Consider the following 21,989-nt stretch of genomic DNA (forward strand, 5'->3'; position numbering starts at 1 on the left):
CTGTATAAGGTAGCTGGCCGGTGCCCTTTCCTTGCAGGTTCACCACTCCTGCTCCATAAGATCTACAATCATTAAGGAGAAGGCTCTCCACAGGCTTCAAACTTCCGTTTCTTTTATTGCGAGCAAAGACACTACATGTTACGGGTTACCTGACCCTTCCTCAAGTGTACCACCCACAACACTTCCTTCCCTTTTAAAGGCCCACCCTTACAGGTAGCCCCACCCAAGTGCATCATTACATCATCACACAATCAATATATACAAAGTCTTATATTCCTATACAGGGAACTACTATACCATCTACCCTGCAATGATTTGTGGAGGAGCAATAGGATGCAATAGGACACCAGCTGGGCAGCCTCCTTTCATAGGGCGGTCGGTCTGGACATGCATCAAACAGTAATAAACAGTTATGAACCATCCTACAATTTCTTACCGATTATGTGCACTTCTGTGGTGGTAGTAGTGTGATCTGGAATGATAACCGCAAAGCATGTTTTTAAAGAGGAACTCCAGTGAAAATCCTGTAATAAAAAAGTGCTTCATTTTTACAATAATTACATATAAATGATTTAGTCAGTGTTTGCACATTGTAAAATCATGTAAATCCCTGATTTACATTCTGACATCACATGGTGACATTTTTACTGCTGGCAGTTGATGTAGCTGCTGCATGCTTTTTTTGGCAGTTGGAAACAGCTGTAAACATCTATTTCCCACAATGCAACAAGGTTCACAGACCGGAAACTGCCAGGAGTACCATGGTCCTCAGTTTCCTGTAGGAGGGGTTTCAACACAATATCAGCCATACAGCGCCACCTGATGGTCTGTTTGTGAAAAGGAATAGATTTCTCATGTAAAAGGGGATATCAGCTACTGATTGGGATAAAGTTCAATTCTTGGTCAGAGTTTCTCTTTAAGGGAACATAAACTGATGTTTTTTTTCTGTGAAACTAATACCAGTTGCCTGACTTCTGCTGCTCTGGTTTCTGTAATACTTTGAGCCACAGCCCCTGAACAAGCATGCTGATCAGATGTGTGATTCTGCCAATACTGCAGCCAAAGAGATCAGCAGGACAGCCAGGCAACTGGGATTGTGCAGAAGGAAACATCCATAGCCCACTCAGTGAAGGATCCCTATAAGAATGTGGGAGAAAGAAGAGTGGGCCCCAGAGGAAAGCCAGGCCCACATGCTAACAGGGTGTAGAGATGCCGGATCCTGCTGCAATAGGACACCAGCCGGGCAGCCTCCTCTCATAGGGCAGTCGGTCTGGACATGCACCAAACAGTAATACACAGTTATGAACCATCCTACAACTTCTTACCAAACAGCTGAAGAGTCACAGTGGTGGATGTCATGGCGGTTGTTGAGGCGGTTGTGGGGGTGGCGGCTGTGGGGGCGGTCGTGTTGTGATCTGGAATGATAACCGCAAAGCATGTTTTTAAAGAGGAACTCCAGTGAAAATCCTGTAATAAAAAAGTGCTTCATTTTTACAATTATTATGTATAAATGATTTAGTCAGTGTTTCCCCATTGTAAAATCTTTTAAATCCCTGATTTACATTCTGACATTACATGGTGATATTTTTACTGTTGGCAGGTGATGTAGCTGCTCCTTGTTTTTTTTGGCAGTTGGAAACTGCTATAAAAAGCTATTTCCCACAATGCAGCAAGGTTCACAGACAGGAAACTGCCAGGAGTACCACGGTCCTCAGTTTCCTGTAGGAGGGGTTTCACCACAATATCAGTCATACAGCACCCCCTGATGGTCTGTTTGTGAAAAGGAATAGATTTCTCATGTAAAAGGGGTATCAGCTATTGATTAAGATATTGTTCAAATCTTGGTCAGAGTTTCTCTTTAACCACTTGCCGACCGCCCACAGCCGATGGGCAGCGGCAAGTACTGGGCCTAAACGACCGCAATATGCCCATCGGCGGGAGTGGTTATGCAGCGATCGCGTCATTCGTGACGCGATCAGCCGCTGGTGGCAGGCTCCGCCCCCCTAGCTTCCCGGATCTCCATAGCAAATGGTAGAATACACTTTGCAATGTATACAAAGCGTATTATACAGGCTGCCTCCTGCCCTGGTGGTCCCAGTGTCCGAGGAACCACTAGGGCAGGCTGCAGCCACCCTAGTCTGCAACCAAACACACTGATCCTGCCCCCCCCCCACCTTCCCTATGATTGCCCACAGCACCCTTTAGACCCCCCCTGCCCACCCCCAAGACCACTGTTTGCACCCAATCGCCCCCCTAATCACCCATCAATCACTCCGTCACTATCTGTAAACGGTATTTTTTTATCCCCTAAACTGCCCCCTGGGGACTCCTGATCAACCCCCCACCCCTCAGATTTTCCCCAGACCCCTCCCCCCTGTGTACTGTATGCATCTACCCCCCCCCCCCCCGATCACCAATCACCCATCAATCACCCCCCGTCACTGCCACCCATCAATCAGCCCCTAACCTGCCCCTTGCGGGCAATCTGATCACCCACCCACACCATCAGATTGCCCACAGACCCGACGTCAGATCACCTCCCAAGTGCATTGTTTACATCTGTTCTGCCATCTAATCACCCACTGATCACCTATCACCCCCTGTCACTGCTACCCATCAGATTAGATCCCTATCTGCCCCTAGGGCACCCAATCACCCACCCACACCCTCAGAACGCCCTCAAACCCCAGCCCTGATCACCTCGCCAGTGCATTGCTTGCATCTGTTCCCCCCACTAATCACACCTTGAGACACCCATCAATCACCTCCTGTCACCCCCCTAGCACTCCTATCCATTAGATCAGGCCCAATACAACCTGTCATCTAAAAGGCCACCCTGCTTATGACCGGTTCCACAAAATTCGCCCCCTCATAGACCACCTGTCATCAAAATTTGCAGATGCTTATACCCCTGAACAGTCATTTTGAGACATTTGGTTTCCAGACTACTCACGGTTTAGGGCCCCTAAAATGCCGGGGCAGTGTAGGAACCCCATAAGTGACCCCATTTTAGAAAGAAGACACCCCAAGGTATTCCGTTAGGTGTATGGTGAGTTCATAGATTTTATTTTTTGTCACAAGTTAGTGGAAAATGACACTGAAAAAAATAAAAATCAATTTCTGCTAACTTGTGACAAAAAATAAAATCTATGAACTCACCATACACCTAACGGAATACCTTGGGGTGTCTTCTTTCTAAAATGGGGTCACTTATGGGGTTCCTACACTGCCCCGGCATTTTAGGGGCCCTAAACCGTGAGTAGTATAGAATCCAAATGCCTCAAAATGACCTGTGAATAGGACGTTAGGCCCCTTAGTGCACCTAGGCTGCAAAAAAAGTGCCACACATGTGGTATTGCCGTACTCAGAAGTAGTATGTTTTGGGGTGTATTTTTACACATACCCATGCTGGGTGGGAGAAATCTCTGTAAAAAAAAAAAAAAAAAAAATCAAAAAATTGTCATTTACAGAGAGATTTCTCCCACCCAGCATGGGTATGTGTAAAAATACACCCCAAAACACATTATACTACTTCTCCTGAGTACGCCAATACCACGTGTGGCACTTTTTTGCACCCTAAGTGCGATAAGGGGCCCAAAGTCCAATGAGTACCTTTAGGATTTCACAGGTCATTGAGAAATTTCGTTTCAAGACTCCTCACGGTTTAGGGCCCCTAAAATGCCAGGACAGTATAGGAACCCGACAAATTACCCCATTTTAGAAAAGACACCCCAAGGTATTCCATTAGGAGTATGGTGAGTTCATAGATCTTGTTTTTTGTCACAAGTTAGCGGAAAATGACACTTTGAAAAAAAAAAAAATCAATCAATTTCCGCTAACGGAATACCTTGGGGTGTCTTTAAAATGGGGTCATTAGTGGGGTTCCTATACTGCCCTGGCATTTTAGGGGCCCTAAACCGTGAGGAGTAGTCTTGAAACCAAATGTCGCAAAATGACCTGTGAAATCCTGAAGGTACTCATTGGACTTTGGGCCCCTTAGCGCAGTTAGGCTGCAAAAAAAGTGCCACACATGTGGTATTGCCGTACTCAGGAGAAGTAGTATAATGTGTTTTGTGGTGTATTTTTACAGATACCCATGCTGGGTAGGAGAAATATCTCTGTAAATGACAATTGTTTGATTTTTTTTTTTTTTTTTTTTTTTTTTTTACACACAATTGTCCAAACAATTGTCATTTACAGAGAGATTTCTCCCACCCAGCATGGGTATGTGTAAAAATACACCCCAAAACACAATATACTACTTCTTCTGAGTACGGCGATACCACATGTGACACTTTTTTGCAGCCTAGGTGCGCTAAGGGGCCTAACGTCCTATTCACAGGTCATTTTAAGGCATTTGGATTCTAGACTACTGCTCACGGTTTAGGGCCCCTAAAATGCCGGGGCAGTGTAGGAACCCCATAAGTGACCCCATTTTAGAAAGAAGACACCCCAAGGTATTCTGTTAGGAGTATGGTGAGTTCATAGAAGATTTTTTTTTGTCACAAGTTAGCGGGCAATGACACTTTGTGAAAATAAAAAAAAATACATATCAATTTCCGCTAACTTGTGACAAAAAATAAAAATCTTCTATGAACTCATCATACACCTAACAGAATACCTTGGGATGTCTTTCTAAAATGGGGTCACTTGTGGGGTTCCTATACTGCCCTGGCATTTTACGGGCCCAAAACTGAGTAGTCTGGAAACCAAATTTCTCAAAATGACTGATCAGGGGTATAAGCATCTGCAAATTTTGATGACAGGTGGTCTATGAGGGGCCGAATTTTGTGGAACCGGTCATAAGCAGGGTGGCCTCTTACATGACAGGATGTTTTGGGCCTGATCTGATGGATAGGAGTGCTTGGGGGTGACAGGAGGTGAATGATGGGTGTCTCAGGGGGCGGTTAGAGAGGAAAATAGATGCAATCAATGCACTGGGCAGGTCAGATCAGGAGGGGGCAGTGGGCAGGGGGGGGGGGTAAAAAAAAATAGCGTTGACAGATAGTGACGGAGTGATTGATGGGTGATTAGGGGGGTGACTAGGTGCAAACAGTGGTCTGGGGGGTGGGCAGGGGGGGTCTGAGGGGTGCTGTGGGCGATCAGGGGGCAGGGGGGGTGGAAATCAGTGTGCTTGGGTGCAGACTAAGGTGGCTGCAGCCTGCCCTGGTGGTCCCTCGGACACTGGGACCACCAGGGCAGGAGGCAGCCAGTATAATAGGCTTTGTATACATTACAAAGCCTATTATACATATGTGCAGCGGCGATCCGGGTGCTAGTAACCCGCCGGCGCTTCCGAACGGCCGGCGGGTTACTATGAGCGGTGGGCGGAGCCAGTCCCCGGCGGCTGATCGCGTCACGAATGACGCGATCGCCGCATAGCCACTCCCGCAGCCGCCCCCGCCGATGGGCGTATTGCGGTCGTTTGGGCCCAGTCTTTGCCGCCGCCCATCGGCTGGGGGCGGTCGGCAAGTGGTTAATATACTAATTTACATACACCTCTCCCCCTGTCCCTCCCAGCCAGTCTCGATATATTTTTCTACATATTGGTTATGTCTATTTGCAAACTGTGTTCATTTTGTCACTATGTATACTCATGCCTCACTATAAATATATCGTAGGGCAGACAATCTTATCACGATAATACCAGCCATTTTGCCTGATACTAGGATAGTGATTTTTTACTTATTTATATCTTTTTATGATTATCCTAATTATTTATTCTTTGTTGGCCGATTGGCCACTAATATGCATGCGTTTTCTTATATTTGTAATGTCTTACTATGCTCCTTTTTTATGCTCACTCTTATTCACTATGTTTTAATATGTAAATGCAACAGTAAGTCTGTTCTAAGTGCCCTGTGTGTGTATTTATATGCTTTTTTTCAAAGGCACGGTACTCGACCTGAGGAAGCGGTTGTTTTTCAACGAAACGCGTTGTTAATCAAAAGTGCCCAATAAAGTTTTTATTTTTTATACCATATAGCGGAGTGACTACTTTCATAAGTTAGGACCATCCGTTATCCTATTTGTTTATTTATTACTATCTCTATCCGCTACTCGTGTGGCTACCTATCTACAACTTAAAATCACAATACAAATATACTACGGGCGCCTCCTACTTCATTTTGTTCTCACCCTTACAGGTAGCCCCACCCAAGTGCATCATTACATCATCACACATAATCAATATATACAAAGTCTTCTATTCCTATACAGGGAACTACTATACCGTCTAGCCTGCAATGATTTGTGGAGGAGTCATCCATAATCCCGTAGCTTTTACCATCCCACAATTTATTTCCTGAAATAAATCACAGAAAACATTTAAAACTTACATGCTCATTAAGGCCTCTTGGGCTCACACAATCCAATTTCGTAATCCACTCCACTTTGCGAAGCAACACCTTTTCTCTGTCACCCCCTCTGCGAAGAGGGGGGACAGTGTCTAATACCATCCATCTCAGCTGAGCTGCAGAATGCCCAGCCAGAACAGAGTGCCGGCCTACCGGGACATTCTGCTTCTCAATCCCCTTCTCCAGATTTTTACGGACATCTGCAATACTCAGTTTGTGTTCCTGAATGCGCACCTTCACACTACGGGTTGTTTCCCCTACGTAAACCAATCCGCAGGGGCATTTCAGTGCGTAAATCACATGTGTTGTATCCCAATTATAACTGCCTCTCACTGACACCCTCTGCCCTGTATGGGGATGGGACAGATGTTCACCACGAATGATCCCAGAACAGCAATTACATGAATAACAGGGGTGGTCCCCCTCAGACCCTGCAACACAGGTTGTTTCTCTAAAGCTCATTTGCACACATGATTGGCAATAGTCCTGCCTCTCCTATATGCAAACAGGGGATACTCTCTAAACAACCTCCCACACTGCATCTTTTTGTAAAATGGGCCAAAACTTAAACAATCCCCCTTATTTTCCTGGACAAATGCCCATAGTGAAGGGCAGGGGCAGGATCCCCTTTGTTCTCTCTCTTTCCCCCTGGACTTCAACAGGGACTCTCGTTGAATGGTAGCGACCTCCTCACTAACCCTGACCAAACTGGAAAGTTCAAACCCCTTTGCCAGAAAATTGCCAATCAAACGGCCAGCAGCTTCTCGGTATTCAGCATCCGTCGATGTAATACGATGTGCCCGCAAAAATTTCCCTTGTGGGATGCTTTTTTTCAATCGCTCATCATGGAAACTATCCATGCGTAATAGATTATTCCTTTGTCGGCTTCCTAAACAATTTTGTGCAGAATCGTCCCTCTTTTTTGGATATGGTTACATCCAAATAATCAATGCTCACCTCAGAGCATTCCGCAGTAAATTTGATGGTTGGATGCATTTGATTCGCCTCATCAACCATCATTCTGAAGGACGCCTCCATACCGCGCCACAAAATCAAAACGTCATCCACAAATCTGAAATAACCATAGAGCTGCTGTCCATACTTTGTATTGTGGATGAACATACAATCCTCAATATCAGTCAAAAACAAATTTGCGAAGGACGGAGCAACTGGTGATCCCATGCTCGTCCCTTGGGTCTGAACATAATACTTATCCCCAAACTGGAAATAATTCTGTCTTAAAACCATTTCAAGGCAATCCAATATGAAAAAGTTTATTGTGATGCAAACTGGTTTCCAGGAGCTTGGTTTCAATACACGCCATCCCCTCATCATGGGGAATGGATGTGAACAGGCTCTGTACATCCAGGGTGCATAGCAATAGATCATCATGTACATTCTCCATGGCATTCAATCTGACCAGCAGGTCAGTTGTATCTTTTAAACACGTTGTAATCCCTAAAGCCAACGGCTGTAAAAAGGAGTCCACATATTTGGACATAGGATACAAAACAGAATTTACACTGGAGACAATTGGACGTCCCGGGGGTCAACAAGGCTTTTGTGTATTTTAGGCAAAAGGTACCTGTGGATACTCTGTGACAAGAAAGTTGGCAATAGATTTGTCAATGGTCCCCAACAGGAGGGCTTCATTCACCATCATATTAACCTTTTTAATTTCACAAGTCGGGTTGAAATCACACAGCCTACAATGCCCCGGGACAGCCAACTGTCTCTCAGCTTCCGCCACATAGGCAGTCTAGTCTAACACCACAATTGCACCCCCTTATCTGCCTTGGTAATGTACACATTTGTGTTCTTCGATAATTTTTCAAAGCATGCCTTTCATTTGATGACAAATTATCTCTGTACTTTTTCGCTTTCACATTCTCAAACACCTTCTCCACTAAGTACAACAGACCTCAAAGGTATCAATGGCATTACATTTATCAGGAGTCCAGGTGCTTTTTTTATATAAACCCCCTTAAGCGTTTTCTAAACCAGTCTCACAATCTCTGAAATGGACCTTCAGTTTTAACCTCCGCACAAATCTAAAGAAGTCCACCTCCCATTCAAATTTAATGTCCCAGGAAGTAGGCGCAAATCCTAAACCCTTCTGTAATAACGACTGAATTTCTCTTTCAGTTAAACTATATTGTGACAAGTTCACCACCAAATTGCTTACCTCGCCCCCTGCTGCCCCCTCTTTGGGTATTGGTCCCTCGGGATAGGGTGGCAAGGGTTCTTGCGTGGGTAGGTTTTGTCCCCTTGGGTGCTTGCTGCACCTGAGCCTCCGGCTGCGGGGTAAAAGGAGTCCCCTGGTTGCCGAAAATCCTCTCGGCCATGTCCTTGTGCTGCTCCAGCGCAACCAGACGAGGAGTCCTCCTGGGTTCCACTACCACTCGGTCCCCCAGCTCCTCCACGCGGATAACATTTCCGCCAGTTGCGACGTCTTCCAGCTGGAGGTTTCCTGTGAACTGCTCCAACTGCCAATTCACTTCCGGGGTCACCTGCTCCCTCTTCCGGTTATGGTTGCCGGTGCCAGCGTCTCTCTACTTTCCATGAGTACACGCGGGATAACCTGTAATCCTCTGCATCACGCAATTTCTTTCGTTCCTTCCTGGTGAGTGCCTCTTTAATACTTGCAAGCTTTGTGTCTATACGATCCACCATTTCATCATATTCATCAGACTCGACTGTATCACTGATCTCCTGGTCAATCTTATCGGACTCCTTTTGTGAGGGCTGCGATATGCAACCCCAGACGTTCTATAGTTAAGACCATTACAGCCAATGAGCCTTTATTCAATATTTCAAAAAAGCGGGTGACAGTTGGTCCTGGGTCAATAGGGTAGACCGCAAACCAATGCGATAGCCCCTCAGGATCCGCTTCAGCCTCACATAATCAGCTAGAAAGATTTGATGAATTGTATAGTTCAGAGCGGTTTTTCTTAAATCCAACAAATGTGTTTCTTTGGCCGCAATGATATCAGCAGACTCAGCCACTTCCAGATCTGCAACCTGTCTCAAAATCTCTTCAATAGCTCCGTCATAAGAAAAGGTGTTGGCCCCGACTTCCTCGGTAGGGATGCCAGTCGTGTCACTCATATCGAGTTAGCACCAAGGTCTGGTGTCTCAATCACTTCAATAATCACCTTGATGTTTGCTCTAAGTAGCTCACCTGAATAAGGTAGCTGGCCGGTGCCCTTTCCTTGCAGGTTCACCACTCCATGCAATCCACAATCATTAAGGAAAAGGCTCTCCACAGACTTCAAACTTCCGTTTCTTTTATTGCGAGCAAAGACACTACATGTTACGGGTTACCTGACCCTTCCTCAAGTGTACCACCGACAACACTTCCTTCCCTTTTAAAGGCCCACCCTTACAGGTAGCCCCTCCCAAGTGCATCATTACATCATCACACAATCAATATATACAAAGTCTTATATTCCTATACAGGGAACTACTATACCATCTACCCTGCAATGATTTGTGGAGGAGCAATAGGATGCAATAGGACACCAGCTGGGCAGCCTCCTTTCATAGGGCGGTCGGTCTGGACATGCATCAAACAGTAATACACAGTTTTGAACCATCCTACAATTTCTTACCGATTATGTACATTTCTGTGGTGGTAGTGGTGTGATCTGGAATGATAACCGCAAAGCATGTTTTTAAAGAGGAACTCCAGTGAAAATAATGTAATAAAAAAAGTGCTTCAATTTTACAATAATTATGTATAAATGATTTAGTCAGTGTTTGCCCATTGTAAAATCATGTAAATCCCTGATTTACATTCTGACATCACATGGTGACATTTTTACTGCTGGCAGGTGATGTAGCTGCTGCATGCTTTTGGCAGTTGGAAACAGCTGTAAACAGCCATTTCCCACAATGCAGCAAGGTTCACAGACAGGGAACTGCCAGGAGTAACAGTCCTCAGTTTCCTGTAGGAGGGGTTTCACCACAATATCAGCCATACAGCGTCACCTGGTGGTCTGTTTGTGAAAAGGAATAGATTTCTCATGTAAACGGGGATATCAGCTACTGATTGGGATAAAGTTCAATTCTTGGTCAGTTTCTCTTTAAGGGAACATAAACTGTTATGTAATTTTTTTTCTGTTAACCTCCTTGGCGGTAACCCCGTGTGTGACACGGGGTAAGCCGCCGGAGGGTGCCGCTCAGGCCCTGCTGGGCCGATTTACATAATTTTTTTTTGCTGGACGCAGCTAGCACTTTGCTAGCTGCGCCAGCACCCCGATCGCTGCCGCGCGCCCGATCGCCGCTATCCGGTGCGGCGCGCAGCCCCCCCCCCCCAGACCCCGAGCGCTGCCTGGCCAATCAGTGCCAGGCAGCGCCGAGGGGTGGATCGGGTCTCCCAATGACGTCCCAACGTCGCTGGCGATCGAAGCGGGCGGGGGGATGCCGCTGAGCAGCGGCTACATGATTAAAAAAAAACTATTTTTTAAAAAACTGCTGCGCTTCCCCCTGGCGGTATTTTTCATACCGCCAAGGGGGTTAAACGAATACCAGTTGCCTGACTTCGGCTGCTCTGGTTTCTGTAACACTTTGAACCACAGCCCCTGAACAAGCATGCTGATCAGATGTGTGATTCTGCCAATACTGCAGCCAAAGAGATCAGCAGGACAGCCAGGCAACTGGTATTGTTTAGAAGGAAACATCCATAGCCCACTCAGTGAAGGATCCCTATAAGAATGTGGGAGAGAGTGGGCCCCAGAGGAAAGCCAGGCCCACATGCTAACAGGGTGTAGAGATGCCTGATCCTGCTGCAATAGGACACCAGCTGGGCAGCCTCCTCTCATAGGGCGGTCGGTCTGGACATGCACCAAACAGTAATACACAGTTTTGAACCATCCTACAACTTCTTACCAAACAGATGAATAGTCATGGTTGTGGGGGTGGCGGCTGTCGTGTCGTGATCTGGAATAACCGCAAAGCATGTTTTTTTAAAGAGGAATTCCAGTGAAAATAATGTAGTAAAGTGCTTCATTTTTACAATTATGTATAAATGATTTAGTCAGTGTTTGCACATTGTAAAATCTTTCATCTCTCTGATTTACATTCTGACATTACATGGTGACATTTTTACTGCTGGCAGGTGATGTAGCTGCTGCATGCTTTTTTTGGCAGTTGGAAACAGCTGTAAACAGCCATTTCCCACAATGCAACAAGGTTCACAGACAGGAAACTGCCTGTACCACGGTCCTCAGTTTCCTGTAGGAGGGGTTTCACCACAATATCAGCCATAGAGACCCCCTGATGGGTATCGGTTGAAAAGGGCGCCCGAGCTGCCTGTATGAAAAGGGCGCCGCCATAGACATGAGTTATTTCTGGAAATATGGGCTACAAGGTGTAGAAAAGGGCGCCCAAGTTTTGATATAGGCTACAAGCGGGCTCCCCTTTGTAGCCCATATTTTTTCGGCTACAGTAAGGTGCCCCTCTGTAGCCCATATTTTGTTGCCTTTTTTGTAGCCTATGTTTTTATATGGGCTCCAAGTGCTGGAAGCCGAATTTATTTAATCCCCCCACTATCCATGGCGCCCTGGAGGGGGAATAGTCATTTACACATCCCAGAGTTTTTTTGTAGCCAAAGTTTTTATATGGGCTCCACCAGGCGCCCTTTTTTACCGGCTCCCTTTACATATAGACCCCCCTGATGGTCCGTTAGAGAAAAGGAATATATTTCTCATGTAAAAGGGGGTATCAGCTACTGATTGGGATAAAGTTAAATTCTTGGTCAGAGTTTCTCTTTAACCAGTTCACCCCCAAGGGTTTTTATCCTAACGGACCAGAGCAATTTTCAGTTGTCAGCGCTCCTCCCTTTTATTCCCTAATAACTTTATTACTACTTATCACAAGAAAATGATCTATACCTCGTTTTTTTCGCCACCAATTAGGCTCTGTGGATAGTACATTTTGCTAAGAATTTTTTATTCTAAATGCATTTTAATGAGAAAAACAGAAAAAAAAAAATTATTTCTCAGTGTTCAGCCTTTATAGTTTTAAAATTAAACATTCTCCTGTGGATAAAACAAACACGTTTTATTTGCCCAGTGGTCCCGATAATTAAACCGTTTAGATTATGTCCCTATCACAATGTATGGCGACAGTATATTATTTTGAAATATAAGTGGTTATTTTTCTGTTTGTTCTGGCCATAATTACAAGCCCCTATGTAATAAATTAAAATTAATTTTCCCCCATAAAATATAGAATAAAAAAGCTGAGTCCCTAAGGCAACTATTTATTTTTTTTAAGCTGATTCTTTTTTTTTACAAGTGTTTTTTTTTTTTTGGGGGGGGGGGGGGGGGGGTTGGAAGTGTAATTTTATTAATGATGTGTATATACTTGAAAATGTATGTATTTTGTAGGTGTAATATACTTTTTGGCCACAAGATGGCGCTAGTGAACACTCATAGGACGTGTTCACTTTTTTTACACTTTATTAAACTGTTACATTTCCTGTTTATGTGAATGGACGTAGCCGCTGTTCGCGGTCACGTCCATTCACTCCAGGCACTGCGATTGGGTAGAGGACCGTTCGGTCTTCTTCCCCAATCACCCAGTACGGGATCCCGACGGTAATGGCGGCGGTAGCGGCGGACACACGGCGGTAGCAGCGGCGGGAATGCGCGACGTATTAAAACGTCATGTTGCTGTTAATAGCGGTAAGCATGACGTTTTAAGAAGTTAGGATGGCGGTAAATGGTTAAGGGAACATAAAATGACAGATGTCATTTTTTTCTTTTAAACGAATACCAGTTGCCTGACTCTTCTGCTGCTCTGGTTTCTGTAATACTTTGAGCCACAGCCCCTAAACAAGCATGCTGATCAGATGTGTGATTCTGCCAATACTGCAGCCAAAGAGATCAGCAGGACAGCCAGGCAACTGGTATTGTGTAGAAGGAAACATCCATAGCCCACTCAGTGAAGGATCCCTATAAGAATGTGGGAGATAGTGGGCCCCAGAGGAAAGCCAGGCCCACATGCTAACAGGGTGTAGAGATGCCTGATCCTGCTGCAATAGGACACCAGCTGGGCAGCCTCCTCTCATAGGGCAGTCGGTCTGGACATGCACCAAACAGTAATACAGTTTTGAACCATCCTACAACTTCTTACCGACAAACTGAAGAATCACAGTGGCAGAGGTAATGACGGTTGTGGGGGTGGCGGCTGTGGGGGCGGTCGTGTTGTGATCTGGAATGATAACCACAAAGCATGTTTAGAAAGAGGAACTCCAGTGAAAATCATGTAACAAAAAAGTGCTTCATTTTTACAATAATGATGTATAAATGATTTAGTCAGTGTTTGCACATTGTAAAATCTTTCATCTCCCTGATTTACATTTACATTTTATGGGAGGGGTTTCACCACAATATCAGTCATACAGCGCCCCCTGATGGTCTGTCTGTGAAAAAGACAACTTTACTTACGGTAACGTCTTTTCCGGTAGTCAGGAGGACAGCACCCCTGGATGAGACCCATCTCCCTCCCCACCGTGGACAGGAAACTGCAAGATAAGAATTTGCATAAGCACTGGCAGCCTCCTACATAAAAGGTACCTACTTGCTACTATACCAGTTAATAAAAGAGATAACACGGACACTAATGATGCTTATACAAACCTTTGATTCTCCACCCAATAAGGGCGGGTTGTAGGGGTGCTGTCCTCCTGACTACCGGAAAAGACGTTACCGTAAGTAAAGTTGTCTTTCCCGGATCGTCACTCGGACAGCACCCCTGGATGAGACGATATAACAGAGATCAGGATTAGGGTGGGACCACTGCTTGCAGGACCTTTCTTCCAAAGGATAGATCTGCACTTGCTGATATGTTAAGTCGATAATGCTTCACAAAGGTGTTATGACTCGACCATGTTGCAGCTCTGCATATCTGTTCAATAGAGGCCCCTGCCCTCTCTGCCCATGACGTAGAAATACTTCTTGTTGAATGAGCTTTAATAGAAGAAGTTAATGTTTTCCCCTGTGTCTGGTATGCCGACACTATTGACTGTTTAATCCAGCGTGCCAAGGTTGTTTTTGAGGCCCTGCTCCCTTTTGATTTGCCTGCAAATAGAACAAAGATGGAGTCTGACTTTCTCCATGATTTAGTCCTCTCCAGGTATTCCAATAAACATCTTCTTACGTCCAGAGAATGAAGTTTCTTCTCCTTATCATTCGAAGGATTTTCACAGAATGATGGTATATATATATCTCTTGGTTTCTGTGAAAGGAAGAAACCATCTTAGGCAAGAATGTTGCATCCGGACGCAATGTAATTCTATCCTCTGAAACAATAAGGTATGGTTCCTTTATGGATAAAGCCTGTAATTCTCCTATTCTCCTAGCTGTAGTAATGGCCAGAAGGAATACAGTCTTTAGCGTAAGAAATTTGTCTGAAATCTGCGATAAGGGTTCAAATGGTGACTCACATAGACCCTGTAAGACAGTATTAAGGTCCCAAGCTGGTACCCTTGATTTTATAGATGGTCTTAGTCTTCTCAGTGCTTGAAAGAATCGAATTATATAGTCTTCATTCGCTAATCTTCTTTCTAAAAACACACTTAAAGCTGAAACCTGAACTTTCAGGGTACTAACACTGAGGCCTTTTTTATATCCACATTGTAAAAACTCCAAAACAGATCTGAGTGACCTATTGCTGACAGACCTGTTAGTACACCAGTCATTCCTCCTACGGCCTGTCTCAGTGGTCCACTGCTCCAACTCACTCTAATGGTCATACACTTGACCTCATATTCACTCGTCTCTGTTCTATCACTGATTTCACTAATTCTCCTCTCCCGCTCTCTGATCATAACCTACTAAACTTCTCTCTCTCCTCCTCTCTTCCTACCACCCTGCCTCAAGCACGCTCATATACACGCAGGAACTACCGCAACATAGACATGCAATCTGTCTCTGATGCCTTGGCACCTCTCCTCACACAACCATTCACTGACACCGACTCAGCAGCTGCACACTATCATTGCTCAATCACGCAAGTCATGGATGAAATCGCACCCCTCACCAATGTCCGCCCGCACCGTGTCAGTCGCCAACCCTGGCTGACCAAAGCTACTAAACAGCTAAAGGGGTGCTCTAGGGTAGCTGAACGCCGTTGGAGAAAAAATAATACTAATGAGGATTTCATTACTTACAAAAAAGAGTTGAACAAGTTTAAAACCGCTCTCTCTTCTGCAAAACAATCATACTTCTCCTCCCTCATATCCTCCCACTTGCACAATCCAAAGCGCCTGTTCAGTACTTTCAACTCCCTTCTCCGTCCACCCCCTCCTCTTCCTTCTTCATGCTTATCAGCTGAAGAATTTGCAACATACTTTACAGATAAAATTGCAAAAATCTGTAGTGTGTTTTCCACGCAGACATCAAACTCCATCTCCACTCCTCTTGTTGACTGCTCTTTCCAGTTTCTCTCCACTCTCTGAACATTCGCTCTCTTCCCTTATCTCCAAATCCCATCTAACCACCTGTTCTTTGGATCCTATCCCATCACATCTCATTCCACAGCTATCCACATCCCTCATCCCTGCCCTAACATCGCTGTTTAACCTATCCCTCTCCTCCGGAATTTTTCCATCCTCACTCAAGAGGGCTGTTGTAACACCACTACTTAAAAAAACCATCTCTAGACCCCACCGAACTTGCTAACTACCGCCCAGTGTCACTTCTTCCATTTGCATCTAAATTACTTGAACGCCACATCCATGCTGAACTAAGTCAGTATTTATCTGCAAATTCCTTGCTCGATCAGTTCCAATCTGGCTTCCGGCCAAACCACTCCACAGAAACAGCACTCACCAAAGTAGCTAATGATCTCCTCACAGCTAAATCCAAAGGCTATTATTCCATACTCATCCTTCTAGATCTGTCATCAGCATTCGACACTGTCGACCACACTCTACTCCTACAGATCCTTTCATCTATAGGAATAAAGGACCTCTCTCCTGGATATCTTCCTACCTGTCTGGAAGGTCTTTCACTGTTTCCTATTCAGATCAGGCCTCCTCTTCACATCCTCTGTCTGTAGGGGTACCTCAAGGCTCTGTCCTCGGTCCCCTCCTCTTCTCTATCTACATGCACGGTCTTGGTAACTTAATCAGCTCATTTGGTTTCCAATACCACCTATATGCAGACGATACACAGCTGTACCTCTCGGCCCCAGACCTTAACTCCCTCCTCACACGGGTTCCCGACTGCCTGTCCGCTATCTCCTCTTTCATGTCCTCTCGCTTCTTAAAACTCAATATGAATAAAACTGAACTAATAGTCTTTCCACCATCCCTGTCCACCCCTTTGCCCGATATTACAATAAATGTTAACACCACGTCTATAACATCAGTTCCCAAAGCACGGTGCCTGGGGGTAATATTTGATTCTTCTCTCTCATTTACTCCTCACATTAACTCCCTAACCAGCTCCTGCCATTTCCAACTGAAAAACATAGCACGTATCCGACCTTTTCTCTCCCATGACACAACCAAAATGTTAGTACATGCTCTTATTATATCTCGATTGGACTATTGCAATATATTGCTTGGTGGACTTCCAACTAACCGACTATCACCGCTCAATTCTGTACTGAACTCTGCTGCTCGACTCATTCATCTCTCCTCTCGCTCTTCCTCTGCTGACCCTCTGTCAAGCTCTTCACTGGCTACCAATTAATGAGAGGATTCAGTTCAAACTCTTAACCATAACCTACAAAGCTCTCCACAATCTCTCTCCCCTGTACATCTCCTCACTAGTCTCCAGATACCAACCCAACCGCAATCTCAGATCTGCACACGAGCTTCTTCTATCCTCTTCTACAATTACCTCACATTCACGTGTACAAGACTTCTCATGTGCCTCACCCCTCCTCTGGAATGCCCTTCCACAACACATCCGCCACTCTCCCACCTTTGAAATCTTTAAACGCTCCCTCAAAACCCACCTTTTCCGACAAGCATATTCTCTAGCTTAGGCCATGCACCCACTAAATAACCTAATTACGCACTGCCTGTACATATACTGTATACTTCCCCCACCTCTTGTTTCCACCCCATTCCTTCAGATTGTAAGCTCGCAAGGGCAGGGCTCTCACCCTTTTGTGTCATGGAATGTTATTAATTTAATTACTTGCACACTGTTAGACATTTATACATTTTAGTCATCATGTTAAATCAAATTGTAATCAGCAGTGCTGTATCTTGTATCAATGTTCATATTTCCATGTATATCATTGTCTGTATCATTATGTATCCCTTGTTTGTTTTCTTACATTGTACAGCGCCACGGAATATGTTGGCGCTTTATAAATAAATAAAAATAATAATAATAATAATAATAATAATTAAAGACCCTCCATGCCTTTTGGTAAATTACACGAGTTACCTTTTTTCTACTGTTAAAGGGACTCCGAGCAGTGCAAAAACTATGGAAAGATGCATATCATTTTAAAGCTCTCTTTCTCCTCTTTCCAATGATATATAAACCACCACCCTACGTCTTTTAGTTTTCGCTATTTTCGCGATTGAAATTGCCGCGGCCGCGATTTCGATCGCGAAAATAGAGAAAACTAAAAGGCGTAGGGCAACGATTTAGGTGTCGTCAGAAAGAGGAGAAAGAGCTTTAAAATGATATCCATCAAGCCATAGTTATATTGTATTACACAGGGCGACTTTTTGTCAAAGTCAGCAGCTGCATTCAGCAGAATGGAGCTGCTGACACTGGGGAAAGTGTCGTCCTGTGTAATACAATATAACTATGGCTTGATGGATATCATTTTAAAGCTCTCTTTCTGACGAAACCTAAATCGTTGCCCTACGCCTTTTAGTTTTCTCTATTTTCGTGATCGAAATCGCGGCAATTTCAATCGCGAAAATAGCGAAAACTAAAAGACGTAGGGTGGTGGTTTATATATCATTGGAAAGAGGAGAAAGAGAGCTTTAAAATGATATACATCTTTCCATAGTTTCTGCACTGCTCGGAGTCCCTTTAAGTAATGTCTCAGCGAGACCATCCGAGAATCCCTTGGAGTTCAAGATTCCCCACTCAGGTTCCAGGCTGAGAGGTGAAGAAGATTCAGTTCTGGATGAGACACTGGGCCCTGGGTCAACAGGTCCTGAGTCAATGGAAGGATTATTGGTTCTGATATGGCCAGAGATCGAAGCAATGTGAACCATGGACGTTTGGGCCACATTGGAGCAATCAATAGGACTCGTGCTTTGTCCTGGACTATCTTTAATACCCTTGAGAGTAATGGGATTGGTGGAAACGCATACATCATCATACCTGTCCAACTGATTGTGAATGCATCCACTGCCCAAGGAGAGTCCTCCTGGTATAGGGCACAAAATTTCTGACATTTCGTGTTCCTCCTCCTGGCAAATAGATCCAGTTCCGGACTTCCCCAATGTGAGGTTATCATCTGAAATATCTTCTGATCGAGCGACCATTCGTTTTGATTCAACATCTCTCTGCTGAGAAAATCTGCAATCTTGTTTGATATTCCTTTTAGATGAAGTGCTTTTAGTGACTTGAGATTGCTCTCTGACCAAAACATAATTTTTGATGTTTGATTCCACAACCTTTGACTCCTTGTGCCTCCCTGTCTGTTTATGAATGCAACTACTGCTCTGTTGTCGGTCCTTATTGTAACATGGGATCCCCTGATCTGATCCCTGAAATGTAGTAATGCCCTCCATACTGCTTCTAATTCTCTGCTGTTCGAGGATTTGGAACTGATTTGTACAGGCCACTGTCCCTGAGCTGAGAGAGAATCCAGGTGGGCTCCCCATCCCCATAAGCTGGCATCCGTTGTAATTGTCCTCTGTTCTGGATAATTCCATAAACGACCTGTCGAAAAGTGAACCTGGTCCTGCCACCAAAGTAAAGACACTTTTATGCTGTATGGGATCGGTACTCTCTTGTCTAGGACTTTGAGACTTCTGTTCCATGACTGGAGTATCCACAATTGTAGAACTCTTGCGTGGAACTGCCCCCACTGAACTGCCGGAAATGAGGCTGTTAAGAGGCCGAGTACTGCCATTGCTTTCCTCAGTGAAATCGTTCTCGCTTTCTGAAGTGAAAAAACAGTGTTTAGAATAGTCATTATTTTCCTATTAGGCAGAAAAAGCTTCTCACTCCTAGTATCTATGTTAAATCCTAGAAACTCAATAACTTGAGATGGAACCAGGAAGGACTTTCCCCAATTTATAAGCCAACCCAACTCCTGAAGATAATCTAATGTTGACCTCAACTGGAAATTTACCACTTCTGCAGATGCTCCCCATATTAAAAAATCATCTAAGTAGCCAACAATATTTATTTTTCTTAGTCTAAGTTCTGCTAATACTTCAGACATCACTTTGGTAAAGAGCCATGGGGCAGAAGAAAGTCCAAAAGGAAGGGCCATAAACTGGAAATGTCTTACCTCTTCCTTCATGTGGACCGCAAATCTTAGGTACTGTTGAGATGATGGATGGATAGGTAAGTGGAGGTATGCATCCTTTAGATCTAGGGAGGCAAGAAAATCGTTTTTCTGCAAGAGATGAATCACAGATTTTATATTGTCCATCCTGAATTTTCTGTATTTCACATTTAGATTTAGTTTCTTTAAGTTCAGAATAAAATCGGTAATCTCCTTGAGGCTTCTTTACTAGAAACACTGGAGAGTAGAAACCTTCTCCTTTTTGACAATTCGGTACTTCTCTTATCACCCTCTTCTCTAGTAGAGACAGGATCTCGTTTTGTAAGGCTAGACCCTTTCTCTGATCCTGAGGTTGAGGAGTAATGCAAAACTTTACTGGAGGAAGATGGTTGAACTCGATCTGATATCCCTCCAAGATAATTTTTAGCAACCACCGATTTACGAACTGTGGCTGCCATATTTCGTAAAAATTTGCAATTCTCCCCTATACTGGAATTCTGGCGTCATTGTTTGTCCTGCCTTTTGGCAGGATTGAAATTAGGCTTTGCCTTCTGTGTTCTGTATGGAACCCAACGTCTACCCTTAGAGGACTTAGAGTCCTGTTCTGATCTGTTAGGGGGACGAAAAGGCCGTTTAAATTGAAAAGGTCTTTTCTTATCTGGAAAGTTCTTTTTCCTATCAGCTGTTCTATCCAGCGTGTCATCTAATTTGGAACCAAAGAGAAGACCTCCTTCACATGGAATACCACATAACTTTGATTTTGAGGAATTGTCACCATTCCAAGTTTTGACCCATATTCCTCTTCTGGCCGAGTTAACTAAAGCAGTAGTTCTGGCCGTAAGTTTAACAGTGTCGTCTGAAGCATCCACCATATAGTTAGAGGCATTCAAAACTTTAGGGAAATCATTCAGGATCTCCTCCCGGGGAACCCCAGAAGCAATTTTATTTTGTATTTCTAATAACCATGACTTCAATGACCTACTCACCGCCGTTGAAGCTACAGCAGGCTTGAAGGTTAAAGATGATGACTCCCATGCCCTGCGTAAGAGATTATCCATTTTTTTATCGATTGGATCCTTCAGACTACTGAAATCCTCAAATAATAAATCGGTTTTCTTTGACACTTTTGAAAATGATGGGTCCAACTTAGGTGGAGTACCCCAAAACCCTTGATCCTCCGGAGAGAAAGGGTAACGGTTAGACAAAGATCTGGGCCAAAAGGCTCTTTTCTCAGGATTATCCCATTCCTTCTTAATCATACCCTTTAAGGTGGAATGGACTGGGATAAACTGAGGCTCCGCCAAAGTCCTGTACATCTCATCCAAAGGTGTCAAAGACTTTTGTTCTGTCTTAATGCCCATTGTATCATACATGGCCCTCAATAAGTCCTTCATTAAATCAGTAGAAAAGGCAAATTTTGGCCTATCCGCATTAGACAGTTCCTCTGTATCTGATGTCTGTTCAAACTCAGAAATTTCCCCGTCAGACAATTCTGATCCTTCTAAGTCACTTTCCCTCCTGCGTTTAGAACCACTAGGTCCCGGTTGGGATAGATTTAACACAGGAGATGTAGGGGTAGTAATAGCTGGTACTGCGTCAATATTCCCACCATTTCCAGGAAGGTCAGACGCGACTAAGTGGAAGCAATGGCCGAATCCTTAATTTCCTTTATAGCAGTGGACATTTCAGCCCGCATCCAGCCCATCAAATCCTTAAATATAACTGGTGACTCCTCTTTAACCACTTTTTCTGTACAGTTTTGGCATAACTTCTTAGATGATGATGAAGATACACGACTGCCACAAATTGCACACTTTTTCTCAGATCTGCTTGAACTATGCTGACCGGACTGAGTAGCAGGTTTGTCAGATTTGTCCAACTTGTCATGCTTTTTTGGCTATGAAAAAAACACAAACAAGGGACAACTATTACTATGGCTTCTCATACATAAGCAATCAAGCAGGAGTATCACAAGTACCACATCTACTTGCCAGAGAGGGGTCCTGTCCAGACTTAGCAGACTGCAAAGGAGCTGAACTAGAGGCGACCTCCATGATCAAACATCAAACACTGATTCATGGACTATTAGCACATATATAGAAAGAAAGACCCAGCTGAAACAATTAATGCTGCACCTGCAGTGTAATCACACTAATCAGCCTCACATACCTTAATGAATCA

At 44.3% G+C, this 21,989-nt stretch overlaps 1 protein-coding gene across 1 annotated transcript in view; it reads right to left on the minus strand.

The window, feature by feature from the left end:
• Window positions 1–21,989, minus strand: part of LOC137536607 (uncharacterized) — a 126,727-nt gene that overhangs the window by 101,818 nt on the left and 2,920 nt on the right. Inside the window, exons 2-7 of the mRNA XM_068258860.1 lie at window positions 13,497–13,574; window positions 11,247–11,297; window positions 9,968–10,003; window positions 6,233–6,304; window positions 1,326–1,415; window positions 437–524 (exon numbers count right to left, since the gene is read on the minus strand). Of these exons, the coding sequence (XP_068114961.1) occupies window positions 437–524; window positions 1,326–1,415; window positions 6,233–6,304; window positions 9,968–10,003; window positions 11,247–11,265 (305 nt within the window). The 5' untranslated portion in view covers window positions 11,266–11,297; window positions 13,497–13,574. The remainder of the gene's footprint in view (window positions 1–436; window positions 525–1,325; window positions 1,416–6,232; window positions 6,305–9,967; window positions 10,004–11,246; window positions 11,298–13,496; window positions 13,575–21,989) is intronic.

This window comes from Hyperolius riggenbachi, chromosome 10, assembly GCF_040937935.1.
Source record: "Hyperolius riggenbachi isolate aHypRig1 chromosome 10, aHypRig1.pri, whole genome shotgun sequence".
In the NCBI taxonomy this organism is placed as follows: domain Eukaryota; kingdom Metazoa; phylum Chordata; class Amphibia; order Anura; family Hyperoliidae; genus Hyperolius; species Hyperolius riggenbachi.